The following is a 24,333-nucleotide window of genomic DNA, read 5'->3' as shown; positions in this document are numbered from 1 at the left end:
TATATCTGCAGGCAGCTTTTATTTTCGTAACTATAAAAATCAGGAAGATTGACAAAGGCAGTAATGCAGATCTAGCTCAGCAGCAAAAGTCAGTGAAACTTTATACAAGAATTAAACTAGATATGGCATCACATGATAGTGAGGGGAAAAGAGAAAAGGCATTGATAAGGATGTGTAACTTGTGGCTCATGCTGCCATACATTTTGGTCTGGAAAAAACTGCTCAACTAAAACAATGCTTTTTGTTGGATGAAAGTGATTACATTGAACAGTTGTAGTCTCAATATACCTGGAGCTTCCTGTTGACTAATAAGTGTATGTGTATATGTATATAAAATAAGCATACTGTCCTGCTTTTGGCAAGTGCTCCTTCATGTTCCTGTTACATTACACTCAGACGTGAAGGAGAATACTTCAATACAGAGAAGCTGCTCGTTACAGCATTGAGAATACCAAGTTTTACTTCTTTATATCCATGATTTAGGAAGGGAAATGTGCAGCTGGAGAGATGGGAAGTATTTGGGACTTATTTTTATTAAAGTTTGAGGCTGTATTAGTAAAACATGGCTGGTGCAGGCCTGGAAGACAGGCTGGCCTCAGCTTCTTGTGGCTCTGCACTCAGCTTTTCTGCTCTGTGACCTTGTACAGCTGGAGTTGGATAGGCAATACTGGCTGGAGCCCAGACCACAGTACAGAACAGCTGCCTCTGACCACTGGTGCCTCTGTGGCATCAGCTGCTCTGCCACTGCTCCAGCTGACAATGCTGCTAGTAGATTTTATCATGTTTATAGCCTAATTAAACAATTGTGTTGCTCTGAGCTGTAGTCATTGCACACATGCCAGAGCATGGTTGCTGTTTTTCAGTGCCGAAGTGTTGTCTTTGCTGTGCCTGTATTTTTTTAGAAGAATGCATGATGTTCTTTTTAGAGGAGTGCATGATGTTTTGAAAGAAAAAATGGATATCCTGGATTGGGCAGTGGGGTGACACTTTTTGTCCAAGGTAAGACAACAATCAGAAGTAGTCAGAATACAGAATCACAGAATCAATTACAGGATGGAAAAAACTAAACACTCCTGAGATCACTGACTCCAGCCTAAGACCTATGTGATTAAATCTGACATTCTTTCTCTTTTACCTTGGTCAGACCAAGTTATTGATCCCACCACATCTGAGTGATACCTTAAGCCAGTTACAGATACTGATTCCTACACTCTCAGAATTTTGTTGATATCAAGATATTCCAAATAAAAGGCATTTGTTTGAAAACAAGTTTTCAGTGAATTGCAAAACAAGACAACATCTTCATATTCCTGTCACTCTTAACACTGATAATAGACATCCATTTTGTGATTGCTCCACTATTCTAAACCCAGATGGAGCTTGGAGAACAAGTTACAAGAATACAGAAAGGGGTAATACACACAACTGGAGACTCAAACTCTCTGCTACTGCCAACTCCATTAACTTTACTGAAAAAGGAAGGTAATACTTTTAGCTGTTTAAATCTGTACTTACTAATTTCTTTAAGCAGTGTTTTATATTTGGAGAATAAGTGCTTTGAAATTCATAAACTGATGGTGGTAGTGGTGCATTCAGTGGCATCTAACCCCTAACTTCTGGATTATAGGTTACTAGATGTTCCAAGTTGTAACTGAGAGCTGCTTCTCTGTAGTTCAGGAACTGTTGGAAGTGTACTTAAACTATACATGAATAATTATATATAAATTTAATGGAAGTGGACCACTGTGACTGACAAATAAAGAGACATGCTGACTTTTCTTTAAACTATGGAAAGCCTTGTTCCTGGTTCTGCTGTAGGATGGCTTTGTAACCTTTCTCTAGTGTTTGTCACGTCACAGCTGAAAGCTAAAACACACTATGGCAAACACCATTTTTAAAATCTGTGTATGGTGAAGCAATATTTGTTTTACAACTGTGACTACCTTTTTTCATGAAAAAGGAAATGCAGTGCTTTAGTTGCAAAATGAAACACATTTTGTCAGAGCTATATTCAATTAGACGGTCTCTTTAATGGAACTGTATTATATAACACAAAGTTACAATTTCAGATCACATACTTCTGATCAGTAATCAGTAATAACTGTTTAAGTCAGATGGGAATCTGAAATACATCATTGGACTGGGATCTTAAATCCTATTAAAGCTACAGTCAAAGTTCAGCTTGTCTCAACTTGTCCAATATGCTTGTATTAAGGTAGTCAGACTCCTGTTAAAAGTTAAAAAACTCACATTTAATTGAAATTTAGATTAAAAAGAAGACATTAGGTACATCATTCATGCTAACAGTTGTACATAGTGGTGAGTCAAGAACAGAAAACAGTACCACAAATAAACCATGGCTCAAAACCTACTGTAGCTGGATTGCTGCAGCCGCTCTTCCTATACCGAGGAGCTGTGTATGCATTGCTGCCGTGCTCTGCTTTTGTTGGACTCTGCCCTTTCCTTGAGGTGCAGGCACCAGTGCCCACAGCTTCCAAGGAAGGCCTGAACTCCTCTCCATTTACCACTAGGATGTGGGAAACTCCAGTGGGGGGTTGGGGGGGGTAACAATGCAAAATGGAAATTATTTGGCTAAAAAAAATAAAATCTCAGAATCCAGAGAACTTTATTGAGTAAAATAGATACAAAGGTGATATAGACAACCCAGAAATAGCTCAGTAGCAATGTTTTTTGCAGTGCCACATTACAAATAAAGCACACTAAGAAACCCTTGCTGAGCTTTTTGAGTGTTAATGGCAAGAGGTGGACACAGCTTCACACTGTGGAAGTGTCTGTATTCTGAGTAATTCAAATCAATCTAGAAGATATTTTTGTTAAATCTTCAAGCTGCTATTACTACTGTTGTATTGATCTTCAACATCAGTGATTTTATTGTGTTGCACTATATCCACACTACCAAACTCCAGACACTTCTTCCCTGGGAAGTCCCTTTTCCAATCACTTGTTTAAAAGCAAAAAACTAAAAAACAAAATGAAACAAAAAAAAACCCCAACAAAATAACCAAAAACCCCCCACAAAACCCACTCCTTGTATTGCACATCTCACACAAGTCTGTGTAGATATATATATATAATATATATATTTAAATATGCTACAATTAAAAAAATGTCTATGGCACTTTATTGAATATAAGTTTTAAGAAGTTGATGAAACCACAGATGTTTGAAGAAATCTTCAATACCACAAAACAAAGTTAAACTGAACTAATTGGCACACAGGTTTTAAAGAATCCACAGCAAATTCCACTAGATCCTATGCAGTGCATGTACATTAAGAAGCAGTTACACTCTACAGCCCCCTCATGAAATCAATTAAATTAGCTTTAAGCTGATTTTGCTTTTTTCTTTCCCAAAGTGCCTTTGAAAGCTACTGCTGAGGTGAACTTCAGGAGCAATTTAAACAGCTGTGAAATTTTAAGGAGTGCACCCTGCACCTGAAAACCTCATCCAGGAAAAAAAAAATCGCTATATATACCACCTTATCACTTGCTAGAAAAACAGAACCCTGAGAAAAGAAATTCTGATTATTTCTCCTCTGTATTTCTTCCCAGCCTGTCTTCTGTCTGTACTATGTGATGAACATGGATATTCTTGCAAGTTAGTTAATTATGCTGTTGCAGAGCAAGCTGATAATATACCAGCAACAAGCAGAAAAGCTGGTTCTCCTTGGTTACGAATGCAAACAAAAGCAAAATGTGCCACTGAAAATCTCTTTAATACTTAAAAAATCAAGCCCAAACAAAATGTACTACTGAAATTTTTTAAGCATCATGAGTATCACAGCAGAGGTCAGGTAGTAACATGAATGAAGGTTGTTCATTGTTTACTTCTCAACAAGAGTGGAGTATGCTCTCTCGACCTTTGTAAGGACTAACCTGACCTGATTCTGGCTAATCGAGTGCTTAAGCCAGTGCAGCATTTTTCACCCTAATACTGTGTCAAGTCTTGTTGGCAATGGTGACCTGGACTTTGGATTGCTACCCACCTAAGGAAGCTAAAACTGTACATCTGCATAGTAATTTTTAGCTGGTTTATATGGTACTCATACAACTGCTTACCCCCTCTGTCCCAGCTGCAGGGCCCTGGAGGGCAGGGCAGAGCTGAGCTGGTGGCCCAGGTTCAGTGCATGCTCCAGAAGGGGCTCAGGAAGGATGCCTGGAGGAAGCCTTGCTGGACCCCAGTACAAGCCCAGTGCATGTCCTTCAGGTGTGGGGGATGTGTATGGGGCAAAGCCAACGAGACACACAGGTGTGGACAGGGTGTGTGGGTTCTGGTTTTCACCCTCGAGCACCACTTCGTGCTGGTAATTTTGCTTTATTAAAATCTTGATTTGTGCAGGCAGTTGGTCCCAGACCATAACTTTGGGGGGGATTTAAATTCAATATTTAAAAGAACATTGAGTTCCAGTAGTTCCATTGAGTGTTTTAAAGTAGTTGATGGTGGATGTGGGTTGCAGAAGCAGGTGAATGCAAGAAGAGGCTAGGTTAAAACAATCCCTTTTTGAATACAGGCAGAAGATGACCTTGTTGCACTGCGTCTCAGAGGTCACCTGTGTATCTGCCCAGCGCACAGGTGGCAGGTGCCATGGGCACAGAGGCACAGGCTGGAGCTGCTGTCACTGGTGGGCAGCCGGCGCTGGAAGGGGACCCCAGCTCCGTGACTGCTCCCCAATCCTCCCGGCTGCCCGGGCCCGCCGGCAGGACTGCCGAACAGCTCTTGTCTTGTGAAGCACATCAGCAGTGCCTTGAGAGCAGCTGCCTACCTGGACAGTAACAACCATTTTTTAATAACTAATGGCACATTTTAAGGGACTGACCAGGCAAAACCAAGAACCTCTGCTCTGTGTGATAGTGAAGCAACATTGTCACTAGATGATGTTAAACTACCAAGAAATAAGAAAAGGAATCTAAAATTCACCTAGTATTTAATTAGAACTACTCAGATCAGTTATCCCCAATTCTCCTATGGCACAGTTGCATCATTCCTTTGTTTGTTAAAATACCTTACAAACTTCGTATCAGAAGTAGTTCTAGTAAGTGAGGCAACACCACAAATAACACAACGAGCTGGCTTTGAGAAAAAAGGCATTTGTGGCAACATCTGTTTAACTTCTGCTGATTTAGTTGGAAAAAGGTCTACTACTACACACACACAAAAAAAAGGGAAAAAAAATCTTCCCAGCCACAAAGAATTTGTAAAGGCTTCCTGAAAAATTTAAATTTCCTAAAGACTCATGTGCATCTGGGTCATGAGACAGACTCATCTGTAGACTGGGAATGACGTTTCACTGACAAGACAAAAAGTACAATGTTGAATTACAATGTGGAATCCACAGTTGTAGGAGAGATTGCAGCCCAGATATGGCTGGTACTGTGGGGAGCTGTTGTCTGCTTGGGATTTCAGAAGTTTTAATAACAGCTGTAAAAATATTTCAGTTTTATGTTAATCAGGTGAGAGCCAGTTTAACAACATCTTCTCTGTCTAGTCAGTGGAAACAGTATTTACCTGCTAAGTAATAAGCTGCACACACCTTGTGCTCTAAGTTTCAAGAGAGAGAAACCTGGTAAGGACTTGACTTTCTAAATGATTTAAGATTGGTGTAAACGTCAGCTTTGCTCTCTCCAACATAGAGTTAATATCCAAGAAGGCACTGTACTTCTAGGAAGTTCACTACCAAAAAGCACCTCCATGAAAATGGTACCAAACCAGGTGATGGTAAAGAAATATTCACCAGTGAGGGGAGCCCTTGGAAACAAAGCCTCATTAAAATAGGCTTCTCTTTTGCTTTAAAAAAAAAATGTGCTGGCTTTTATTATTTTAAACCCAAATTCTTCAAAGTGACCATGGTGGGTTAGGCAATCCGATCAATCAGAATTTTTCAGTTTTAACAACATTCCTGTTATGTACATGTGACTACTCACATCCCCAGTCGGATTAATATCACTGTGTCCTGATCACAGAATGAAACTAAAAATATCCCCAAGTATTTACATTCTGCTTTCTTGGGATCCTTTCTCTGATCCTCATTGCCCAGCAAAGAAGAAAGACCCTTTCAGTAGTTCAGGGTTGGAATGCACGGGGCTCAATCACACAAATGGTAAAAACAGGTAAATGGATCTGCTTGCCCAGTCAATGGAAAGCAGATAAAGATCCAGGTGCTGGTATTTTTCCCCACTGGAGTTAAAGGAGGCAGATAAGGTTTTTTCCTTCTTCTATTTCTTCTTGCACTTTGTCACTGGATGTGGCTATTTCAGCTTGCGCCGAGAAGACTGCACAGATGAACGTCAGAACAGTGCCGCCGATAGCTGTGTAGAAAGCCCAGCCCAAGGAGCAGTCTCCTAGTTTGTAAGCAGAAGCATAAGGTCCACAATAGCTTATCGCCTTCTGGCATCCCCAACCTGCAGGGTAAAGTATCAAGCCTAAGATAAGGAAGAGCCCTAGAAGTAAAAACAGAAAGAAGTTTTACAAACAATCAGTCTAACACCAAATGCAGCACATCTAGTAACTGTTATTATGGTCACTAATACTCATAATTTACCACAATTAGGAGAAAACTGACATCTCATCCATCCAATCTTCCTTTACTGATTGTTGCCTCGTATATGCCATGCAGTCTTTCAACTAAATTTGAAGCTACCCTGTGATTTATGTCATGAAAGGCTTACTTTTTATGATAATGGCCTAATTCCTTACTTTAATCTCTGTACTCCTCCTACATCCTTTCCTCTCACACATTATTGCCACAAATACAGAGCATGCAAAATATTCAAGCATCTCCACCTACTGCTTATGCTTGCACTTCTCAAGAATGTAGGAATATTTGCATCCACTTTTGATTTTGTATTTAGCTTTATTTATCAATTCACCATAAACATGTTTGCCTGTTCTCCTCTGGATTTTGCCTACATCAATTTTCTTGCCTGGAAAAAAACAAACAAAAACCAACAACAAACAAAACAAATCCAAAAACCCCCAAAACCACAAAAATCCAGTCACATTTCTACTTTTTTGCCACATTAGGACATAGTAGAAAGATAATACTGCCAGTTCACTAAGCTACTCTCATAACAGAGGGATTCTGGAGCCTGCCTCAAACAAACAGATCCAAGTATCCATAGCCAGTGCATACGTAACCCTGGGATGCTCCAAACAGTCGACTAACTACTTCAGAAGGAAAGCAGTTTTCCAGTGATGGCAGGGGCAAAAGCCTCAACTCCCCATCTTGCTAAACACCCCCAAGAGCCTGGTGTGCCTCAGGCTGGACGTGAAAAGCTCAGACTAACTTGTTCCACCCATGTGATTTTCTCTTGTATTTACAGGTTTCTCTATGAAGACCATCTAAGCAGTGAAGGGCTTCATTAATGAAATTGAAAGTCACACTAGTGTCCCTGCACATGCATCTTTGCACAAAGAAAGGAGATTTAATCAAAATGTCTAACATGCTAGTGGCAACAGTGCTTTTTCATGAGCACTAAAAAAAATCACAATGCATTAAACACATACCTCCTTTCTACAAGGAATGTAAGAAGGAGCTAAACACAAGAACAGCTCACAGTATCAAATTTTGCTTTCTGTTTACCTTAAAAATTTACTTAAAAGGAAAATGATGAAAAACAGGTTTTTTTTAAATGCAGTCAGTTTATCCAGAAAATTAATATAGCTTTCCAGATCCCATAAATATTTCTGATTTACTCTTCCTGCACTTTAGATCCCTTTATTTAACCTGGTATGCTGATGAAAACAGCTGCTAAAAATGCTGTCACCTTCTAGAAACAGGCTAAAAGTTGTGCACAAAAAGCCAGTCTTTTTTTTTTCCTGTAACCAAGAGATTACAAAGAACAGGTTTAAAGACTTGTTTTCATCTGCTTCCATTCAGTTAGACTAGCAGTTAAGACTTCTCTGCAGTATGTTAGGGTTCCTTAATTTTTATTCAAAGAAATTTGGCCAGATGCATGACATTGGCTTCATCAACAATGAAAATGTGGGTCCTAGCTAGTAAGCAATTAATTTACACAAAAAGCAAAAAACATCATCCAACTGTCTAAAATTAATGTCTGTGAATGCCAGACATTTCACAAAAGAAAGTCCTTCCTCCAGCGTTTTTCTAATGATGACACAACACCATGGGCATGAATGACCTAAATGTCATTACTCTTTGGGGCGGCAAAATCCATTAGTGAGTGATATCCGTTCTCTGTGGAGGGATTTCATCACTGCTCACATTTAAGAACCAGTGACAAATTTTATGCAGTGTTTCCTGGCTGGTTGGCCAAATACATTAAGTATAAAGTATTGCTTTATCTTGGACAGACCTGGATAAGCTGTGCATTCATCCTGCTGAGCCCTGCAGCCATTTCAGACTAAACACCAGCAGTTCCTTCTCCCCTACTCATCACTAGTTTCCTGTTCTGCGCAGCCAGTATGACCACGCTGTGTATCTTTCTGACTGCACATTGGTATGGGCCAGTTGCTGCGATCTCTAACGATCACAAGCCCTTTGGTAGGTAAAAATCACCATCACTGAATTAAGAAGCCGGATCTGAAATGCCAGCATAGCTGCTGCCAACATGGAAGTTTTTAAAGTTTACCACTCCATCACTCACAAACCTAGACAGCCCGTGTTTAACAGCAAACCCAGCTTATGGCCCAGTGTCAAAACAGGACCAAGAAGACATTTCCATCACTTTTTATCAAAACTAGAGCACTGGGCAACGCCTGAAAGCTACTGGTTCATGGAATGTATGCCCCAAGCTCAAAAGCCATTACCCAAAACTCAGGCTCTCAAAAGGCTGCCAAATGTAGTCATCAGGACTTTACTGACTTAGACCATTTTTTTTCAAAAGTACAGAAATTTCCTGGATATATAAATATAATAAATACTATAAAAAGCCACAATTTGATAAACTTCATCTATTTTCTCACAAATGAACACAAAGTCTGGAGGAAAGCCGTAACTATGGATTTGAATACAGTCAGAGTGTGTACCTGATTTCAGACAGCTAACTGTAACTCCTATACTGGACCAGCACAATGAAATAAAAAAAAAAGTAGTATTTTCACTACCAAACCTCCTTCCTACTTCTCCGTTTCATGAGCATCTTAGCACTATCTCTAATATTTATCACAATTTCTTATTTAATTAATAACTGGTTCCTGCTTGACAGGAAAAGTAAATAAAGATGATTCCATTAAGTCAATTCAAAATACCCACAGAAGAAAGGCACTCCTTTGGTTCACGCTAACAGTAAAGGGAGAGGCACAGGCCCCTCATCACATATTCAGCTCAAACTCCCATATCCAGAGCAATGGCTGAGCTGTGCAGTGTCCCTTCCTGCCTCTCCCCATCAGCCCAGAACAGAGTGTTCAATGGAAGAGCAGCTTTGCTTCCTGCCACCCAGTATCTCAGCAGAGGCAGTCACAGAGCCCATCTCAATGACTCCTACAGCTGAACAAAACAGACAGATGATGCTCCACCACACACGAATAGTGCAAACCATTGCCTAAACTGCCTGAAACAGCAGACAGCAAACCAAAGCACTTAACTGTTCAATTACTTGCAGCCAGACACCCCTCAAAAAGAACCCCCCCTCTACTCCTGGAAACATGGATGCAAAGGGACAAGGAGAAAAAAACTTATCTTCTGTTGACAGTTTGCCTTGAGACATATCTAGCAGAAGGACAGTAAATATTAATTATGGAGTTTTTCTCCTTAATAAATCAGTTTTTGTTTGCCCCTGTGTCTTTGAAGAGAAGCCAGTACTCAAGAAAAAGAACAGAGAATAAAAATTGTGTGTTCTGTCTGAACAAGTTTTCTACAATGAACCTCTTCAGTTCTTTGTGCTGCTGTACAAGAAATTATTTTTAATTCACAGACAACCTACCTGTGAAATTATTGCTGTTTGTTCACCCTGCTGGGAGGAACAAATTCACTCTGAAAATATTACAAGCTATTTTCCACTGTGCTCATCTACAGGCACATCCACAGAGTTCATGCTTGCACTATTCTAGATTTAAATCCCTCTATGGGCACAGCTGCACTGCTGAAACTGCAGCTTCTGCTGTACACATTCACTGTTTCTACTTTTTAAGCAGCACAATCCCGCTTCTTGAAATCAATATGATTATTTTTCAAAATTTCCTTTTGTTAGTTGTTGCCAGTTCTCAGTTACCTCTGCTCTGAGGAATCCTCAAAACAGAGGTATGAATGTCACACAGTCTTGCCAGATGCCTAGGAATGACAAGAGAGAACTATTCAAATTACTTTTTTACCCAGAGACCTCACCTATGAGGTCTTACACTCTTTGGTGTAAGTTCTGTCAAGAACTTTTCCCCTTTTAAAGGCCTGCAGCTGTACCAGGTTCCTCCTGGTTTTTATACACTGCAGCAATGCCGCCAGGCCAACACTGTGGAAAACCAACAGACCAGCCTTTCACTGTGGGCATTTTTATGTCACATTATGAGCTGGGGTTCAGATCTGAGTAAAACCCTTCTTTTTCCTTGGAAGCAACCCTTGAGACAGGAGGCAGGGCAGAGGCTTGTTTAGCCAGATGAAGGCATGCTGTTTAGTTTTGACAGTCTCCTGTGCAGCTGCTGTTGTGCCATATTAAACAAGATCATATACTAACAAAGCCACTTTCCATTGCAAAGCCTGAAACTATCTACTCATTTCCTAGCAAAATAGTAAAAAAAGCTTTTAAATACTGCTGAAGAAACAGGAAATTAAGCAGCTATGATCAATGAGGTGGCACTGCAACAGACTCCTATGGAGCCGCACAACTGAGCAGCAACATTTTAAGAGAGGAAAAAAAGGGTCAAAGGGTAAAAGCAGGGAGGGACTAGCTTTGCCATGCAGTGCAGGTGGGCTGCATCCCCAGTGGCACTGATCCTGATTGTTTTAACCTTCTGCAAAACCACCGGGGATTAAGAATCAGTCCAGGGACACTGCATCAGCCAGGCACCCTGCCTTTTTTGCTCACTTTTCCACATATGTCAATATGCTACCTGAACATTTCATATGTTAAATACCTGTACAAATATACTAGTGTAGCTTAAGACAAGAAAGTTCTCCCATATGGAAATTTTTCCTGACAAAGGGATGCTACCAGGTTACCTCTCATGCACTTTGATCACTTTGCCCCTGGCAGACAGGTGAAGGGACTTGGCAGCTGCACAACAGACACCTTCAGCCCGTGAAGTGATTCAGTAGTACCATTTTAATCAGATGAGAGCTCAAGAGATGGGCTCAGGCCTGCTGACATGGTGTTTCTGGCACTCCACACTGGCTATAGGAAAAGTGTGAGATGCTGAATGGAGCACTGTTTATAGTACCCACAGCACAGGGCCCCAGACCTGCCTCTGCAATTGCTCTTCAGCCCCCTGGATGACTGCCAGACCCACCAAATGCAAGCAGCTGACCAGAGGCAAGTAAGTCTTTGCCCAGAAAAAAAGGGGAGACTTTGCATGCCCTAGTGTCTTGGAAATGGGCCTCTGGCCCACTCATAAATGCTGCATGAGAAACAAAAGAAAAATTCACAGTATTATGAAGATCAATGCTTTAAAAATCCCACCTGGACATCACAGTTGGTGCAGGCTAACACAAGAAGATGTGTTTTGGGGCATGTTGGAAGCATGGCTGTTGAGAGGGGGAGGGCTGCCAGCAGGCAGTGCACTGAGGCAAGTGCACACCTTCATACCTTCAATCACTGCAGATGACTGCTCACATATATTGATTCCAGGGTACCTGGGATACCCTAAGCTGAGGCAGAAGAATTAGTAGTTTAATACTACAACCTGTGATGTAGTAGTTTAATACTACAACCTACAACAGGTGATGCCTCAAAACCTGCACGGATTTTTTTTTCCCTTTAGAATTGTCTCAGGGTACTATAAGGGCATGCACATACCAGAACAAAAAATATTTCCCTAATCACTGCCTTCCACAAGCTGAGGAAGAGGATAAGGTTCCTACACTCAGGTTTCTTTTTCCATGTATTATGCAAATTGTAGATACTTATTCATAACCAAACCTATGCAAACCTCTGATGACATTAGTGCTGTTGCAATCTGGAAACAGAGACAGAAATACAGTGCAGGGGACTACTGGTGGAACACTCAACCATTATATTTTACTACTCCCCCAAAAAAGCCACAATTTAACTCAGTCTATTAGTTCAGCGTTAGGAATTTGGGGGTTGTTTATTGTATTGGTATGATCTTACTGCTCAGACTTCTCTGAAGTGAAGTGTGAGCCTGCAGACTGCTTTTTTTAAGAGAGGAGATGGTAAATTCACCATTAGTTTTTAATAAGTTTTATGTATGTGGTGACAGTGCCCATTAGCTGGGAGAGAAGAAAATGTGTAGACTCAAAGCAAAATCAGTCCCCAGCCTTGAAGTGACACTGCTGTCTCTTTGCTGGCTGCCAGCTGTGTAAAGTCACCACACTCTGGGGGCTCCCATGTGGTGGCTGTCAACCCAAGCAATTAAGTCAAGACAAAGCAACTTATATGGGAAAAACCAAATGTTTACATTTTTTCAGCAGTACAGAGGTAAATAAAGACCCTCCACTCATCGGGCCATTGCTCAGGCTCAGCCACTCTCACATTTTACTTTAAAACCCAAAAAAGCACTGAGTGTTTTTAATCTAGGATGACCCAAGAAAAGGCTCCGTCAATGCTCCTTTAGTGAGAAATTCAGTTGTGGGTGGTAAATTCAAGGAGGCTTCTGAATCAGGGAAGAAAGGTCATACTAAATATTCTGTTCTCAAAAGAAGCAAAGGACAAGATCCCATCTATTTCCTACCACTCACCATAACCTTTTCCACTACTATTCAACCAGTGAGTGCCATTGCCTCCAAACCACCAATCACTCATGCTGGGTTAGTAGAAAGGAATGAAATATAACTATAGCTCAGTAAGGGAGGCCAAAACAACCACCTCCCTTAGCTTAAACAGAGGTAAAAGGGCTACAGGTCACCTTTTTCATGGCCTTACATTTCCTCAATACTGATCCCGTAGTACAAACAAAACTTCAGTTTGGGGGTGGGGGAGAGGAGCTGCAGAGGAACTAGGACTCAGCCTGAAGGAAAAGGCAAATGGAGGTGCAGGAAGGGGAGAATTTCCTGTGGCTTCATGAGCTATTCAGCAGCAGAGTGCAGGGCATCTGTACTGGGTAAGAAAGCACAACTCAAATTGACTTATTTCCTCACCACCACATCAGGAACACCAAAGACAGAAGCTTAGCAAAAGTTAGCCCCTTTTCTTGACAGAGCTATTTTTGTCTTTTTTTCTTGTGTTTGAGTGAGAATACAGCATTAGCTAAGTTTAAATGTTTTCCTTGTGTTTGCATTCTATATAAAAATAGCAGCATCTGTCTTGGCTCTGAGGCCTAGAACCAAAAATCTGACAGAAACAGAGCCCTTGTGCCCTCCTGATATCTCCATGGCCTGTTGGGGTCACCAGCACTCTTTCCCACACCACCAGGACAGGGGTGTAAATAAGTGCTCAGCATTTCACCTATGTTGGTAGAAGTAAGAGACCTCAGTGTGCACATGTGCCACAGTAAAATGTTTCTCAGTGGGTAGCATGGGAGTCTCTCTCACACAAAGCGCTGTTTGTTGGAAGAGATTTATGTTTGTCAAGATAATCAACTGCCAAACTTGATCACTGAAAACCTGACATTTTTCTTTATTTTTCAATTAATTTTAATCTGCTGTGTGTCCTCTGGTTTTCAAGTGTCCACCTTGATAGTGCAGGAGATGAGTCAACCACCGAATCTACCAAAACACTGACATCTTAATTTTATTTCTTTGAAGTTACTAATGGTCTCCCTCAGGCTCAACAGCAATTTAGCACTTGAACTTAGTTTTCCTTCCCTGGCATATTCCAAGACAGGAGTTCCCTTTGCTTGAACTTTCAGCAGCCAAGTGTGTACTAGATATCATGCTGGCATTGGGCCATATAGGTTACAGGAAGCACTATACCACAGACAGCAAAAGCAGTTCAGACTGTCAGGATTTCCATCAGAAATCCCTCTCCCCCCACTTTTTTCTTTCTTCCCACCCCAAGAATTCAGAATTCTGGCACCAGAAAAGAAAACCTCTGAGCTGAATCCAAAGAGGAAATATGCTTTTTGAAAAATGCATGCTCTGCATTTTAGAAAGACAAACAAGAAGCTTCCTTGCCTTCAAGGGCAAAATCACTCTTGCTTTGCTCTCCTACTGCTTGGGCTCCCTGTCTGTTCAACAGCTTCTGCTGCTGGCAGGCAACATCAGCTCACAAGGTGCCTGCTTCCTTATTTACTTGTTTGTCTCCATCTCAGACAAAATAATGCCTTTGTACAGCATGATGCCACCTATAAACAAACATCCTAAACTATGCTGCAACTACTGTAACCTTTTCTGTTATGGTCTGAATTATGAAAGAGTGCTAGAAGCCTCATGCCCCCTCTCCCACAGCTTGTGTCTCCTGCTTTTTCTCCCCTCTATGATGAAAGGCCTGGCTGACCTCCCACTTCCTCCCCAGCTTCCTCCTTCGCAACTCCCACCGGCCTCCTTAACTTCCAGCAGCCAGGAGTCTGCAGTCGCATGGCTGCACACACCATGAGCCCACCCTGTGTGGCTGCATCCTACTTCACCCACCCCCACAACCAGCTCCAGATCCTCATCCCCTTCAGATGGTTCCTATCACACTCTGCTCAGGCCATCTTCCTAATCACCCAGACTCCCAAAATGAAAACGATGCCAAGTAAGTGTAACAGGCTGAACAATTTCTCAGCTCAAGAGATGTAAAACAAACTCTTTCAGCAGTGAAGACAGACTGCTATACACACAGCTGGTTTGAAACTGAATTTCACCTCTTCATTTTAGAAAGCTGCAGAGAAGTTTCTTTGTATTTGAGGGTAGAGTTGTACTCCTGCAATTGAACTATTGCTAAGGTCCTGCAGCAGCTGCTGATGCAGGAACCCTCCAAGATACCAAGAAGGGAAAAGAGGAAGACATGGAAAGTCATAGAGAGAAATCACAAAAATGTCAGAACAAAGAATGCAAAAGAGCTCTCGAGACACCTGAGAAGAGAAAGTACTGTGGAATAGCTATTATTGCTTAAGAACTTGCAGGGCAAGAGTCAGAGGGAAAACCAAACCTCTCAGATCTTGGAAAGGAAGAAGCTGAGCCATTCCCCAGCAATGCTGGAGGAGAAACTTCTGGGGTGACAGAGAGAGGCCCAAAGCTGCAGCATCTGGGCCCAAACAGACAGACTCAACTAAGCATCCAAGGGAACTTACTGCTCTCTGGCCTGCCTGCAGCAGCGCTTGAAAACACAAACCTCTGCTTTGGCTGACTGGACACCTGCCTGCTAAAGATGCCAATGGCACAGCCAGCTAAGCCACACAGCAAAATGCACTCATATATTCACCTGAATAAACCAGAGACACTCCGTGGTGTGCACCTGGCACACAGCAGGTCTTCTGACAGTTGCAACCCAATTTCTACATGCTTCTGTCACGCCCCAGCTAGGAGACAGTGGACTGTGAACAGAAGAAGAGATGAAAAGGGGGTGACCTATGAGAGACCTCCCAGATGAAGCCATCAGCATCCTGGAAAGATTTTAGAGAGGAGGAACTATTTTATCCTCTTTTGGTAAATGTTCCTGGCAAGGCAGCCCTGCTCCAGCACAGTAAAACAGAAGTAAAAAAACTTGAACTCCCAAATCCATTAGCCTTCCTCATGTGTCAGCTCCATTTCCCCAATGCTCCCCCCAAAGCCTTTGCAGGCACATGATGTCCCCACAAAAACCCACAAGGGCTTGCTCAAGTTCTGTGATGTAATATTAGTTTAGCTAATTTAGCTTCCTCCCCCTGGTGTGCAGTCAGGGTGCTGCTGGTGCATTGTGGCTCAGCTGCAAGTCAGGCAAACACTGGCTGTGGGGAAGGGGTTGTGTCTGCCCAGCCATGGCAGAGGCCAAAAAAGGAAGCCAAGTTGCTGATTATGAACTTCATAAAGGAAACTATCAGAGATTAAAGCCAAACTTGGTTTAGGCTCTGTCCTAAGCTCTCCCCACCCTCTTTTGAGGCTAGGTTATGTTTATATTGTATTACTTAGCAACGAAGTGAAGTACACAAGCCCAAATAAGATTTGTAAATACATATGCAACTACACTATAGACATACCAACATACGTCACTACTGGAAAACCAATTATTTACTTCCTATAGCTACATAATTACTGTGAAAGTTTACTTTGAATTGATTCTTGTCAGTTAGCATGTAATAATATCCTTTCTCCTCCAGCCTCTCCATTTCAAGTGGTTCACAAACTAAAAGTAGAACACTTTCCCTAAAAAGACATACAAATGAAAGTCTGCGTGGTCTTCCCCTTCTGGATAGTAATTATCTATTCAATTACATGTCTCCATTCTCTGCACTCTAATGCAGAGAAAACAAGCTTGTCCATATGAAACAATCTGCAAACATCTCCAAAACCAGGACTATTGACTGCTGTTTCTACAGCTGCAGAATAAATGGCACTGCAGTCTGAAAGTAAAGTAGTAGAAGTTCTTGCTCTACAACAAAGGAATTACAGGAGTTTAAACAACAGCCATATTTTCTTCCTTTATGGCCTTGTATTTCTCATTTTCTGCCACAAAAATAATAAAAGAATCCCTGTGGTCCAGATACTTGTATGGCTTCCTCCTGTTGATCTAAATGACAATTTGCACGTTTGTCCAAGGGCCATAACAGAAGAGATGTTGCTTTCTGCTCTGTAATTTCACTATAGGCATCATCCACAACAGATCTTGCTAGACTGGAAAGATATATCTGGTGCCTGTTATCATTTTGTCATGATGAATTCCAGGAATAAACTAGGTTGTCGTATGTTTTTAATTATATTAAATCTCTATTGCAAAGATATAGAGATTTTAAATGAGATAAAGTCTTCAAGATCCTCAGTTCCTGTAGATGATTCTACCATGTGTGCATCTCATCTTTAAAAAGGAGATGTTTGGCATACTTGCAAAGATATTGATTAACAAAATTATTTTGTGAATTCCTTTTGTACACTTACTAAAAACATAATTGTTCACATTAGAAAGAATGATGCTATGCTTAAGATTATAAAGACAGAGTTATAACTTGTTCTCTGGTCAGGGGATTAGTTTATCTATCATAATCCCTGTCTGAATTAGCCATGCTGACAACTGTCCCTCTTAAGCAACGTGCTTAAGCATTTTTCAAAACTCAGGAACTGGCAAAGTTTAAATTAGCAGCCATCATTAGTCAATGGAAAATAATTGCAATTAAGTAAGCAGATGCTGTAATACTACTGGCACAAAAGTAGCAGTGGACCCAATAAAATTAATCTTGAGGAAACAAACTGCGAGCCACAAGATGCCTGGCTGTAAATACTGGCAGCAATGTTTCACTAAGGTGACCTTTTTCTTACCCAGTTTCATGCCGTGTCATTTATCTGAATTGCACTGAGAAGTGCTTCTATGCTGAGTACAGCTCAAGAAGGACTGATCTATGCCCTAACACGTACGAAATGCTTTGTCAACTGTACTGTTCAATGTTTTAGGCTGCAAATCCCATTATAGATACAGCTGGATTGATAATAAAACATAAAACTGTCTCAGCATGCATTTTCTCACAAATGCATGGTCTTCAGAACACTATTCCAAAATACAAGTACCTTCAACCTGCAAATCCTAGGTGACAGACTAGGTATTTTGAGATGGTATCAGAGTTTTAAGTAAAGTTATGTTTTCAAAAGACCCAAATGTGACATGTCAAAGATCTATCTATGCTGCTAAGCAATCTCTCTCATAAAAATGCCCCTCCAAAAGCAAACAAGTAATAACTGTATCTCCTGGAAAAATAAGTCATGCATTATTTCTGAAGAACAGAGTAAGAAAGCAAGAAACTGACAACTTCCCCGGTTTAATCTGCACTGCCAAGCTGCCTCCTTGTCACACTGCTTCTGGCAAATTCTGTACACCAGGAATCACTACAGCAAAACCTGTCATATTCATCTAAAGGACCTATACACTAATTGTATGCCATCATATGAAGAGAAGCATCTTTAGCCAATCTCGGGATATAATTCTGCTCCAGAAGCACAAACCTTACATTATGGGTGACATGAAGTAAGTGTTATGCTTCCATGGTGAAGACGAATGAAGTAGCCAACAGTGAAAGCCACTGTGGTAGTGGTCCTGAGGCAGCATCAGCCAGTCCCTGGCTTGTAACGCTGACTTTGGAGGGTTGCAGTAGGCAGTAAAGTCAGTCTTCACCTACTTCCCCATGTGTATTTAGAATAAGATTTTCTTAGGTCTCAACTAAGCAAATGAAACCATCCAGCTTCAGATAAAGGTCTGAATATCTATCATTAGGTATTATATCATATCAATATCATCCTGTTTAGGTATAGCTGTCACAGACATGTTTGGCCACCTCAGTGGAGGTGAGAAGGGGGAAAGCTGGATTCACATTTCAAGCAAAACAAGTAAAAATCTAATTTTTTGTTGTGATTAAATAATTTTGTGAATTGAAAACATCTGCTTAAGAGCCCCACTGAGATAAAAAGAGGAGGGAGCCCTGCTCATCCCCTCCCTCAGGTCTCTGAGGGCTGCCAGAGGCAGGGCAGAAGACCACTCTCCTCCTCCTGATGACCACACACACAGAGAGCACAAAAGATTAAAACCTTTTTCCCTGTGTCTCAGTGGCAACTAGAGAAAAAATAAATACTTCTCTAACTATGGCTGTCCAGGGTTGGTTTACTAACAGTCATTTCATCTCTGTAAAATCTATGGGTTTAAACAGAAACACCAAATCTCTAGAACAAATTCGTCTTTTCAGGCAAAGCACAGCTGATCCTTGAACAGCGAAAAGACAAGCTCACAGGGCTGTGTAACTGCAGCTGAACAATAAGCTGAACAATAAAGGAAAGGTTTATCTCAAGGTATCACTTGTCAAGCTCACAGCTTTGAAGGAGGCAGCTTCACATGAAACGCTGGAGGAACTGGGTGTGCGACTATAACCAGTTCTTAGCCCTAGGGTGGTTTCTACTCTCACCACAGTCATGAAGCCTTTGAGACACTAAGGAAACTGCCTTTGGTCCATGGAAAAATTACTAAAGTAGCGAGAGGGAGATAGACTGCCTTAATATGAGTACTAACTTTGTTCTCTGCTGGTAGCAAAGGACAAAAGTTTTTGTAACTGAAAGAAATTCAAACAGAGGAAAAAAAAAATGAACAGCAAACAAAAGCAATACTGGTCAGTTCATTTTGGCACACATTAGGCTGCAATTCTGCTGCCAATGTCAATGTATTACATGCTGTGTAGCTATAAATTTCAGTTATGTTTGAATAAACACCAGCAAATAGAATCACTTTGGGTCCGCCTAATGCAGTCTGTCTGTGGGCAGGCCCAAATTGCTACATTTCTTCATCTGAATCACCCCAAAATTAAAAGTTTAGTTGCTCTCAAAGTGCACGTACCTGCAATCCCTTGTAGCAGCCCACAGACATTAAAAATGCTTTTCTTCATAATACTCTGCACACACATAGTAAAGACAGATACAAATGCCACGGTGCAGAGAATCATGATTCCCATGGCTAGGAAAATAGCGGTTGCCTGCCAGAACCCACTGGCAATCTCACTGAAGTTTTCAGCATAAGGACCACAAAGCGTGTCTCGTCTGGAGAACTGCATGTGGGGGATCCTGGTGCAGCGCCCGTAGATGCCCAGCGTGGGACGGTAGGGCTCCTGCTGTCCCCCCGTTCTGTTGTCCACCTCCTCGGAGCCTGAAGGCTTTGCTCTGCCAATCAGCCAGTCTGCACTCATGAAGGCAATGAGCTCTGCAAAAGCCACCACGATACTCAGGAGAGTCCATAGCATCGACCGACACGTTACAATGACATGACACATATTGATGTCCAGTGCTTGTGATCAGTGCAGCACACTTAAAATCCAGAGAAAAAATGAAATTAAAAAAGGAAAAGGACCCTAAGACAATCACTGTGGCTGCTTTGCCTACTTTCTCAACTCTCTCACGAAGGCCAAGATGAAGCTTCTCAGGAGAAGAAGTGAACAGCCTCAAGTCTTGCAAGCAGTGCAATCATTTGCTGTCTCTGTTTAGTTCCTCCTTTTTTCTTTCTGGGATGCTGAGCTCTGAAGTATGCGTTTCTTTCTTAACATTCATACTAGCACATGACACTGCAGGCTGGTGGGGAGGCTACAAGGACTGCCCACTGATTGACATCATACACCTACAAGAAAAGAGAAAACACATCAGCAGTGAGAAATAAGTCATTTCCACCCCCACAACAAACCAAGATCTGGCACAGATTCACATCAAAATACAAAGCTCTAACAAGGGCTGGTCAAAAAGCCTGCTGGAAACCTTGCAGATTTGTTGCAGGGGAGTAATTAATCTCCCTCCCACTGCTGCCAATACTTACAATATCTGCTGTGCCCTATCCCATGGTGCGTGTTTGTCAAACACTTTGCAAGCAAAGGTCTCAGTAACACCCAGCGGTCCCACCCACTCCTACCACCACACCCCCATCATCTTCTTCTGGTCCAAATTACCAAGGGTGCTGGCAGTCACCCAGCAAAATGTTTGGACATGTTTAAGCAGTTTCACAGATGTGCAGCTCCTGCCTTCACTTTGGGGAGGCAGCACAGCCTGACTTTGGGACAGAGGCTGAGCACAGCCCCACATGCCATGGGCACCCAGGGGCAAGGGGCAATGAAGGAACCTTGTTCCAGCCTTCTGGGTTTCTGCTGACTGCTGCAGTTGAGCCAACCCCGCCTCAAGAAGAGGTGAACAAGATTACAGTTGCAGACAGCTCACCCTGTGATGTGGTGACCCCTTTGAAGCCTGGATTTTGCAAGGAGTGGTGCCTCCCTGGGTCTGGGATCAAGGTTTGCACCAGTGTTTCAGGAAAACAATCCGCCTGCAGATATGTCACACACCTCATCTTGAACTGCTGCCAGCCCTGGTGACTTATGCCATTGTAAACAGGAATATATGGAAAAGAGCCCCAGTCACTGCCAAGGAGCCAAAAGACCCAGTCAGAGGGGTTGCCAGTCAGACTTGAGCTTCCCCACTCCCCTCAATTCCCCTCCTCCACAGCCCTGTGTATGCTGCGACTGCAGCAAAATGCTCCCCAGGGCTTTCTCCAAGCCATTATACTGCCTTTCAACAGTGGCTGATGACATTCCCAGAGTTACACTTATCTTAGTACAAGAGGCAGAGATCACTATACTTCCAACTCCTATCCAAATATCGGCCTCAAAATAACAAACAGGTCATCCCACACGCCTCTGCTCTTGAACTGAAACAGTGTTGCCTGAAAGCAAGGGTGGGAGCAGGAAATGCCCTCATGTTACCCCCTCCACGATGAGGATGAAGCACTTTGAAGTTTTCTTCACCAAACCCCAAACACTAACGTTGAACTGGAGGCAAGGGTAAAGAACCAGATCTGAACCTCACTGCTGTGCTGCTGCAGTCACCAGATGCCAGCAAAACAGGAATCCCCAATATTTTTTTGGGTTTGTCATGGGGTTGGTATTTAATTTCGTAGAAGCTCTGAGTTGGGTGGTTGAATATTATTCCCGCTGAATGCAAAATGAAACACATACACGCAGCTTCACACATTCAGAATTTCATCCAGAAATTTCTACTCCCTCCTATATTAGACATAATGAATCATCTGCAAGATTTCATCCAGCAATTTCTACTCCCCCTGTACTAGATGTAGTGAATTGTCTAGATCAACAGATTCCTTTGGTAAAAGAGGCTTAAAGTTGATGTGCCAACAACAGAATTTTTCTCCTGTAGTTCAGTGTTAGGCACTGCCTTTAAAAAGGGTCTTTAGACATAGTGAGCAATTCCACTAATTTTCCAATTTTTTGGGGGGGAGAGCATTAAGTTTTCAAGCAACCTGACATACAAATGACTTGAATACACCCTTTGTAATAACAGAAGCTGAAGTGTCAGCCTGCCAAAGAAAGTTAACTTGCTCAGTATTTCCACTTAAAATAATGATTGGAATGTAGAATATGTCCACTACAGACCAATATTCTTCTGATGTCATCTGCATGATTAAAGAGAATTTAATTGAAAATGCCTTAATTTTTTTAAAATGTGCTCCAAAAAGCTATAAAATCTGTATTTCTCTGCAAGAACTGCACCTATATGAACTCCTCATCTTTGCAATTCCAGGATTTTCAGTGAGGGGGAAGGGACGTAAGAGCTGAACACCCATAGTGGCTGTTACTGTTGACTCTTTACCGTTTGATATAAAACACCATTTACTGAACACAGATGAAAACAAAGTTCATGTTTACTTAGGTAGGTGGATATTCTAGATGAACACTGGCAGCCATAAAAATATATCACTGATAGAAAACATGGGATGCTATATTTGAAGAAAAGACCGACTCATGGGGTTCTTTCCCAACTGAAATGTAAGCTCAATAAAATGCAGCAAAATTTTATGACTGTATCTCCAGAAAAGTCACTGCATGAACAAAACAGTCTGTCTAAAGCTGGAGGTCATGTCAAATCTCAGGAGTTCACTTCGCTGTTGGGCAACTAAAGGAAACTTTGCACCATCTAAAGGTGAGGTAGTAGATGTCATTGAGAACTACCAATTCAATTGAAAATACTGTGATTTGTCTTTTCCTAGGCAATGAGCTCTTTATTCTGGTGTGAAAGATACCAAGAGTCAATAAAATACCAATGTATCCTCATCCTTGGGAGAACTTCTGCATAAGCTTTTCTGTGTACTAGTGACATGCTCAGAGGAGAGCATCTGCAAGTCCTTTTTGTCAGACAGACAAAAACATTTAAAGTAGGATGGTGAGCACAGAGGAAGGGCAGAGACATTTCTTTCCGAGACTTAGTAAGGAAAAATTGCAGATGAAGTACTGAAGACAAGTTCCAGCTCAGTTACATTTAGGTAGTTAACCTTTTCCTTCCAACAACCTCTTCCCCCTTTTCCTCCCAACAACCTCCTCCCCCTATGACTTTCCCAATGAACCTAACCATCTCTCATGTGGCTCTAACAATACGTTTGTGCTATACATGGAAGCCTTTCCAGCTACAGGCTGTGCTAAATAACTGTGCTTCATAAAGCTTCACTCTGCTCACCCCCTGCTTTTTTTTTCCTCCATTTTCGTTCAGCAGAAACTCAAACCAGCCCCTTGCAAGGCTGAAAACTAGCTGTTTATTCTTCCTCTCAGTTTCCCATCCCTCAACAAGTTTTTTCCATGACAGAACCCTATGTTCTTCACAGCATGCCATTCGGCATCCACTTCTGACCGACTGTCAAAATATTTGCTTTGACAACCCAAATTCAAAATACACAATGATTCTTTAACCCTTTTGGTAGTAACTCATTCAAAGTAATTCTCGCTGAAGAAGGAGATTACAAGAAGTAGCCCCACCTCATAGTCATTTGGGCCTCTCCCTACTTTTATTACTGCATTCAATCACACTGGTGTGGAAGGAGGCCATTCATGCTGGGAAACAGCCCTGCACAGTAAGTGCCCACATGAGCCACACACCACAGCAGCACGAGGGTCTTGGCAGTGCCATTCTGGCCCACCACATAACCCACATTCCTTGTCTGGACAGCACAGCTCCTTGGATGGGTCAAACTAAACCTTCAGCCTCATTTACGTTGGCTACCAGAACCATGCTCTGCATTAAGTGAAGTCTAACACAGTGAAAAGATGTCAATGAGAACATCAGATCCTCAAAGTATCCCAACAGAATAAGAGTTCTCAAAAGCAAAATTCTTTTGGTTATTTTAATCTAACAAATCAATCCAACTTAAAACATTGCTAAAACTTTCTTTCTTTTCAGATTCCATTTTGACAACCAGATGCACTGCCTCCAGTCATACTTTCACATCTCTAGCTAGGACTATTCAACTGTTGCCTTTTATTATACAATATGTCTATGTTCAAAGTATATAAAAAACATATATTTTTCTGAATGAGATAAAGAAATAAAATTGCCTCATTTTACTTACACTGCCAAAACCAGAAAGTGAGAAGCTTATCCAAATTAAGATATTTGAATTAAAGTTTTGATTTTGAAGATGTTGAGCTGCACAGTTTTGCTTTGGCATACCAAGCAGACAGACAGGAACAGCTGCAAAGTACAAATCTGAGGCTGTTTATTTTAAAAAGGTGTCCAACAAGTAGCATACAAGAAAACCAACAGTACCTTGCAGAACAATATTGTGGCCAGTCCTTCATGCTCCCCCTATGATTTAACTGAAGTCCAAGGCTTGGACTACAATT

The 24,333-nt window shown here is 41.6% G+C and overlaps 2 protein-coding genes and 1 pseudogene across 2 annotated transcripts in view; all 3 read right to left on the bottom strand.

Annotated features, from left to right (window-relative positions):
* Positions 1-2,010: 2,010 nt before the first annotated feature.
* Positions 2,011-6,132, bottom strand: LOC135291207 (uncharacterized; annotated as a pseudogene).
* LHFPL2 (LHFPL tetraspan subfamily member 2) lies at positions 2,011-19,941 on the bottom strand. The gene is made up of 2 exons (XM_064405667.1): positions 19,512-19,941; positions 2,011-6,458 (listed from the first exon to the last, which is right to left on the bottom strand). The coding sequence occupies exons 1-2, from the start codon at positions 19,939-19,941 to the stop codon at positions 6,202-6,204; spliced, it is 687 nt and encodes a 228-aa protein (XP_064261737.1). The 3' UTR covers positions 2,011-6,201.
* Positions 19,942-20,142: 201 nt separating this feature from the next.
* Positions 20,143-24,333, bottom strand: part of ARSB (arylsulfatase B) — a 187,520-nt gene continuing 183,329 nt past the window's right edge. The window contains exon 8 of the mRNA XM_064405665.1: positions 20,143-20,282. The gene's annotated coding sequence lies outside the window, so the exon portion shown is untranslated. The remainder of the gene's footprint in view (positions 20,283-24,333) is intronic.

Source organism: Passer domesticus, chromosome Z (assembly GCF_036417665.1).
Source record: "Passer domesticus isolate bPasDom1 chromosome Z, bPasDom1.hap1, whole genome shotgun sequence".
NCBI classification, from domain to species: Eukaryota; Metazoa; Chordata; class Aves; order Passeriformes; family Passeridae; genus Passer; species Passer domesticus.
The sequence above is the reverse complement of the archived record's forward strand: the minus strand, read 5'-3'. Positions and strand labels throughout refer to the sequence as shown.